Source organism: Myotis davidii, unplaced genomic scaffold, assembly GCF_000327345.1.
Source record: "Myotis davidii unplaced genomic scaffold, ASM32734v1 scaffold274, whole genome shotgun sequence".
NCBI lineage: Eukaryota > Metazoa > Chordata > Mammalia > Chiroptera > Vespertilionidae > Myotis > Myotis davidii.
Genome location: NW_006285613.1, coordinates 2,014,434 through 2,020,188, shown reverse-complemented (window position 1 = coordinate 2,020,188; position 5,755 = coordinate 2,014,434). Strand labels below are relative to the sequence as shown.

The 5,755-nt window shown below is 63.0% G+C and overlaps 1 protein-coding gene across 1 annotated transcript in view; it reads left to right on the top strand.

Moving 5' to 3' along the window:
- The window catches only part of RHBDF2 (rhomboid 5 homolog 2 (Drosophila)), a 22,188-nt gene that overhangs the window by 6,181 nt on the left and 10,252 nt on the right, over positions 1-5,755 (top strand). Inside the window, exons 2-4 of the mRNA XM_015559216.1 lie at positions 2,931-3,132; positions 4,877-5,069; positions 5,463-5,481. Of these exons, the coding sequence (XP_015414702.1) occupies positions 4,898-5,069; positions 5,463-5,481 (191 nt within the window). The 5' untranslated portion in view covers positions 2,931-3,132; positions 4,877-4,897. The remainder of the gene's footprint in view (positions 1-2,930; positions 3,133-4,876; positions 5,070-5,462; positions 5,482-5,755) is intronic.

Here is a 5,755-nt window from a genome sequence, read left to right as displayed (position 1 = left end):
CAGCACCATGCCTGGCTGCCCGGGGTGCTGGCGGGGACCTCCCTGGGAGACTGTGCCCTGGCGATGTGTCTGGACAGAGCGTCCCTGGCAGTGCCCAGCCCCGCCCTGAGTGGGGAAACCGGCTTCTGAGGCTGCAGCTCAGCGCTGGGTCCTGGCCGCTGCTCAGCGGCCTAGGCTGCCGGGCGGGAGGTGGGGGGGGGTGCCTCAACCCATGATGATTGGAGTGTTGTACCCCCAGCCCCATGCTGGACCCCACCCTAAGCCCCCTCCCTCTCCCCAGGCTCCTTAGGAGTCTCCTCACGACTCTGGGCTGAGGACCTTTCTGGGGAGGCCCCACCAAGTCCGGGCCCGGCTTACGCAGGTGGCAGCGGCTGGGCCAGGCGGACAGGCCCTCAGACCTCCCTCCTCCCCACCGTGGCAGGGGCCTGAGAGCCCCGGATGTGACTGGGCCCGGAGGAAGCCTGGTCCCAGGATGTCACAATTTCCTGCAGTGAGCAAGCACTTCTGGGGCGCAGGAGATAAGTGGTGGGCGGGGCGCTCCCAGAGCTCCAGCCCTTGTTCTGCCTGAGCTCTGCAGCCCCAGCTCCTCCACGCCCTAGACTCGGGCTCTGCAGGGCCCAGAGTGGGGGTGACCACCCCTGCACTGCCGCCCCCTGACCCTCACTCCTGGGGCTGGAGGGGCTCACAGGCCAGGACTGGGCACTGCTCTGTGAAGATGGGTACGTGGCTCCCCTAGGTACCACACTCCTCCCCAGAAAACGCGCCCCACCCCTGCCTCTGCTCCCTAGGGCGGGCCACTTCTCAGAACCCCCAGGATTGCCGGGGCAGCCCCATCCTCCAGTCCTTCAGCCTTGGATTGGGCCTGCCTCCTCCCTCCCTACCCTCCCCCTTTAGGTTGGCACTGATGCCAGCAGCACAGCGGGTCCTGGGCCAAGGGTCCCAACCGGGGGTGGTATGGCCTTGGGATGGGAGGGCTGGCTGGGAGTCTGGGCTGTGCTGGGGTTGGGGACGAGCCGTCCACCGGGGACTCAATCTGGGACAGCATCCTCCATCCTCGGCCGGGTCACAGCGGGCGGGGCCCAGGCACTCAGTGGAGCTTCCTGAGGAGGCCGCGTCCTGGGCTGGCTGCAGGGCTCGGGGTGACCGTTCCTGCCCAGGGTGGCTGTGGACTGACCACCTGCCGCCTTGCCTGTGCCCCTCGCACCTGCTCTCAGGCTGTCTGCCTGTCAGGCCGTGCTGCTCAGGGCCGTGGGGACAGACACGTAGGCAGACCTGCAGGTGCTGTGGAAGCCGGCGAGAAGTGGGTTGATTCTGTCTGGTGGTGGCAGGGAAGGCCTCCTGGAGGAAGTGACATTTTACTTTCCTTAAAGCAGCTGGTAGGTAGGCGTGAGCCTGGCATGCCAGGTGCCGGGCCTCAGATAAGAGGAGGTGGGAGCTGGGGGGCCAGGATGTGTCTGGTGGGGTGTGGTCGCTCTGAGTTCCAGAAGGATCCTGCTTGTTTGGTGGCCTGACCAGAGCTCGGCCTGGCAGCCCTGCTCACCCCCGCCTTCCTCTGCTGCCCACCTGCCTCCCTTCTTGGCGCCTGTTTCCCGGGACAGCTCACCCCGTGCCCTCTCTCTGCCCCCTGGTCCCGAAGGAGGCAGGCTGGGGGACTTGCCACACGGGGCCCAGGTGAGCCTGTCGTCTTGGAGCTGTCCCCGGGGTGGGCTCCATCACATGGCTCCCGAGACGGAGGAGCCACCTGCCTGTGACTTCCACGCCCTGGGCTGCCCTGGGGCCTGGGCTCAGGCCTCCCAGCGCTTGGGGAGAGAAGGAGGACGCCTGGGTCTGCTGGTCGGGCCTGAAAGAAGCGGGAAGTGTCTGGAGCCCCAGCTCTGCCTCGGGTCCCTCCCCAGGGCCCCTCCCCACCCAGAGTTCAGAAATCCGGCCCGTTCGGCTGTTCTCTCCGGCCCGCGGAGCCGAAAGAGCGGAGGGTCCTCTTGCTCTCCCCTCCGCTCCTTCACCAGCAGCAGTGTTAACATGTATTAGTTCACACAAACACTCCATCCATGCTTTTGTTCCGGCCTCCGGTCCAGTTTAAGAACCCATTGTGGCCCTCGAGTCAAAAAGTTTGCCCACCCCTGGTCTAGAGACTGCAGTTTGCAAAGTACTCAGATGCTGACCAGGATTTCCTGTGGCCTGGACTCTCCACTGTCTCCCCGACAGGGTGCCTTCCCGCCCTGAGTGCACCCCAGCTCTAGCGAGGGTGGGGGCACCCGTTTCCCAAGGAGACCTCAAGCCCTGCAGCCAGAGCCACCTGCGTCCCCACTGCTCCCCTTCCTGGCACTGTGAGTGTGGGCGAGTTACTGAGGGTCTCTGAGCCTCTGTTCCCCACCCACCGAACGGGAGCGATGATGATGTCCCCCGACAGGGGTGTTGGGGACAGAGCGGGGTGATGCCCGGCAGGCCAGCAAGGCTGGTGCCCCTGAGGACGGACCCTGCCCGCCCCGCAGTCCTCAGGGCTCTCCTCTAAGTGCGCTGCTGCCCGGCTATGCGGGAGCATTTGTAGCCGCCCTTCTCAGAGACGGTGGGTACCACCCACTTACTCCCTTTTCTTTAAAAAATAAATAAATACATTTACTTCACAGAGGAAGGGACAGGGGGAGAGAGAAACATCCATGATGAGAGAGAATCACTGATCGGCCGCCTCCTGCATGCCCTCTGCTGGGGATGGAGCCCATAACCCGGGCCTGTGCCCCGACCCAGGAATCGAACCGTGACCTCCTGGTTCCTAGGTCGACGCTCACCCCTGAGCCACACCAGCCGAGCTCATTCCCCTTTCCGTGCTTCATTTTATGTTGGGTGGATGTCACCCCCATACGTGAACGAACCCCAACAATAGCAAGGAGAACACTTCCAGTGGTTTGAACACAGCCCTTCCTTTCCTCCAGGCTTTAGGCCGAGAGCCCGGGGAGCTGCCCTGCTGGCCTGGAGCGGCTGTCTGTCTCTCCACCTCCACACGCATGCGCCCACCTGTCCATGCAGCTGAGGCCTGACCCCGAACATCCCTGCAGAGCGAGGAGGGGCTAGAACATGCTCTGGAGGCCTCGGCGACAGACCCAGCGCGCCGTGAGCTGAGCCCACACTGTGAAGGTAGGAAGCTGGGTGGCCGGGAGGGTGACCCACGTGCTGGCTACTTCCCGCTGTGTACGTGATGGCCAACAATACGTAGTGTTGCCACCTGTGGGCTGCGCTCATGCGATTCTCAGAAGGAAGGAAGGGAGTCCCCCACCATCGGCGAGGACATGGGTGACCCGCGGTCAAGTGCGGGCCTGTGTGCCCTTCAGGCCCAGGCCGCCCGGCTCCAGCCTGTGTTTTTGGTCACGACCCCCCAGCACCTCCCTGAAGGGCTTGGCAGGTGGGAGACAGTGAGGGGGTCCCGGCTGTTGCGTGGGCGGGAGCAGGCTGGGTGGGGACAGCCACGCAGGGCCCAGAGTTCCCGGGGAGGAGGCTGCGCTGTGTTTCAAGTGAGAGCAGGAAACCCTGGGACAGCGTTGAGCACGGGGTGACATGGCGTCATAACCAATCTGGAGCTAAGGGAGCCTCGGGTATTCCGCCCAGCGAGACCTCGCGTCGCCAGAAAGGAGCTGTCTGTGTGGCCGACGGGCAGTGCTGCCCCAGGGCCGGAGTGCGTGCGTGCGTGGGTCCTGTCCTCCGTGCAGAGGGATCTGCAAGGACAGGCACGCAGCTTCCTCCTGTAGGACGGGCGACAGGCGGGCCACGAGCTCACTCTGCTCTATGTGGTCCTCCGAGTTCTCTTTCTTTTTTTGTTTGCAGTGAACATATATTACTTGTATCATTAAGATCGAACATTTTTGCTCTGACCGGTTTGGCTCGGTGGATAGAGCGTCGGCCTGTGGACTGAAGGGTCCCAGGTTCGATTCTGGTCAAGGGCATGTACCTGGGTTGCGGGCACATCCCCAGTAGTGGGTGTGCAGGAGGCAGCTGATCGATGTTTCTCTCTCATTGATGTTTCTAACTCTCTATCCCTCTCCCTTCCTCTCTGTAAAAAATCAATAAAAATTTTAAAAAGATAGAACATTTTTTCTCCGTGAAAAGAAAAAGGTACCAGACAGGTGGCAGTTTCAGTTAACCTTTGAAAAAGGAACCGGGCCACCGTGGGGGACAGGGACAGATGTCTTTTGAGTCTGAGAATTAGGCTGAGCCGCCACTTCCTCCCTCCCAGCAGTGCGGGGCCATTGGCTGTGGACCGGTGACCAGATGGCTCCCAGCCTTCTGTCCTCCCCCGGGCCCTGCCCCAGGGACAAAGGCAGGGCCTGGCCCCCTGGCGGCCACAACCTCTGCAGCTCTGCACCCTGTGTCCTGCTCCTCTCGGCCTGTGTTCCTTGCCTGAGTAGAGACCAGAAGTGGACGGAGGTGGGAGTTGGGGACTTCCCAGACCCTACTGGCTTGGAATGCAAATGAGGGGGACAGAAATAGACCTTTAAAAAACATTTGTGTTGATTTCAGAGAGGAAGGGAGAGGGAGAGAGAAACATCAATGATGAGAATCACTGATCACCTGCCTCCTGCACACCCCCCACTTGGGATCGAGCCCACAACCCAGGCCTGTGCCCTGACCGGGAATCGAACCGTGACCTCCGGGTCCCTAAGTTGACACTCAACCACTGAGCCACGCCCGGCCTCAGAAAAAGACCTTCTTGCCGAACCCCACTTGGCCAGATTCAGTCTCTGCCCTGTGACTTGTGTCCGGGGTTAGGGTAGAACCAGCTTTTGGCAGGTTGTTCTCAGTCGGGGCTGCCCGCCCTGGCGCCTGGGTCTCCACGTCCCCTCTGGTTCTCGACACACCCATGTCCCCCTCCCCATCTCCTTTCCAGCACCCCGCCTGCCTGCCCACCATGGCCTCCGCAGACAAGAATGGCGAGAGAGTCTCCTCCGTGTCCGGCAGCCGCCTGCAGAGCCGGAAGCCGCCCAACCTGTCCATCACCATCCCGCCGCCCGAGACCGCGGCCCCTGATGAGCACGCCAGCATGCTGCCCCAGGTGAGGGCGCTGCTCCCCTCCGCCACAGGTGCCAGGTGTGCCCAGGGGACACCTTCCGGGCAGTTCCGCTTCCTGGAGGAGGCTCTGTCCCCAGCACTGCTGTCCGCGTGGCCCCTGACTTAGGCCTGTGCCCCTCGTCTGGCCCCAAACAGCGCAGGGAGTGGGTCCTGCGCTCAGGAGCGCCGCCTCACGGCGGTAAATGGGAGCTGCTGTCCCGGGGACAGGCTAGGCCGTCCCACCTGGGACTTGGTTGTTTCCATCTCCTCGCCCGGCCCGGGGGCGTGGGCTGTCTGGTGGGACTTGGGTGAAGGGGCACGTGTGCCCTCGGCGCCTGCCCCTCGGAGAGAACAGACATGAATCAATGTTTCCAACCGCCTGGACCCCAGTCCATAAAGAGCTCATTGAAGACGGCTCGGCACAGCGTGGGCTCCGCGCAGCCGGGCATAAAGGGGCTGTGTTGGTGCCGCCCGCTCACCCACGGGTGCTTTCAAACACACAGCGGCAGGCCGGGCGCCGTGGCGTGACGGGGGAGCGCTGAGTGAGGAGGCAGGGAATGCACCCGGGGTTTTCTGAAAAACATTAGAAAACGGTGATTTGACCCTCGGGATGAGAGCCGCTCCGGGGTGTACGTTGGGGTTGAGGTTTGTTCTCAGAGGTTTCATGTTGGGAGCAGGGAGCCGGGCTCCGCGCGTGCGCACGCCCACCCTCTGCTGC